The 873-nt window shown below is 40.8% G+C and overlaps 1 protein-coding gene across 1 annotated transcript in view; it reads left to right on the forward strand.

Annotated features, from left to right (window-relative positions):
* Positions 1-657, forward strand: part of LOC118341869 (CWF19-like protein 2) — a 3,072-nt gene extending 2,415 nt beyond the window's left edge. Inside the window, exon 3 of the mRNA XM_035680271.1 lies at positions 476-657. Coding sequence (XP_035536164.1) covers positions 476-642 — 167 coding nt within the window. The 3' untranslated portion in view covers positions 643-657. The remainder of the gene's footprint in view (positions 1-475) is intronic.
* Positions 658-873: the final 216 nt, after the last annotated feature.

Here is an 873-nt window from a genome sequence, read left to right on the forward strand (position 1 = left end):
CTCTCTCTCTCTCTCTCTCAAAACCTCCTTTATCCTGACCTTCGTTTTTCCTTTCATCAGCGTGTGATTCGAATTGTTCGGGCTCCTGATACTCACAACAAGCAACATTAACTTGTGTTCTTTCCCCAATTTCTCCGCCGTCTTATTTTTTTTGCAACACATTAGTCTGGTTATTTGATGTCAAGCATTAGATGATGTCAGGAACTTGTAGTACTTGATTTGTGCTTTTCATTTCATCATTTACGGTCTCTTTTTTTTTCTGCATATCCCTCTCTTGTTAACCTTTCACTCATCATCTCAGTTTTAATCCATACCAAGTGGAACTGGCTGGCGTTTACAGGAAACTCCATTCGCGAAGTGGCATCTCATTAACATTACTTGAATTTGTGAGATATATAAATAACAGTGTCGAAGATATAGCTGACTCAATGAAGTTTCTGTGTGTGTATGGGCTTTTCTCCTCCTGTTCCTGCAGGTCTAGTAGTGAATGATGGCGGTCTGGGCTGGCTGAGGAAGAACTACCAGAGGATGAAGGAGCAGGCAGAGAGGGAGCAGCGCAGCCTCAACGATGTGGTGGCTGAAAGATACGGAGTGAGCACTGATGGCACATATGGTCACGCCAAAAAGCCACTGCACAGATGAGATGTTGCATAATATTTTTTTAATATTAATTCAGGTTATTGGAAGCAGAGATTTGGACAAAAAAAATATTGAAAATATAGATTCATAGTTAGTCTGTCTTACATGTTACGCTAAATGCACTCTGAAATCAAGGATGTACACACACACACACACACACACTGCTGTCGGTGGAATGTGTATCTAGACATTTATTATTAATCTCTTTGCTGTCTGACCACACACACACACACA

This window comes from Morone saxatilis, unplaced genomic scaffold, assembly GCF_004916995.1.
Source record: "Morone saxatilis isolate NCDOM2014 unplaced genomic scaffold, NCSU_SB_2.0 Contig8, whole genome shotgun sequence".
Taxonomy (NCBI): domain Eukaryota; kingdom Metazoa; phylum Chordata; class Actinopteri; family Moronidae; genus Morone; species Morone saxatilis.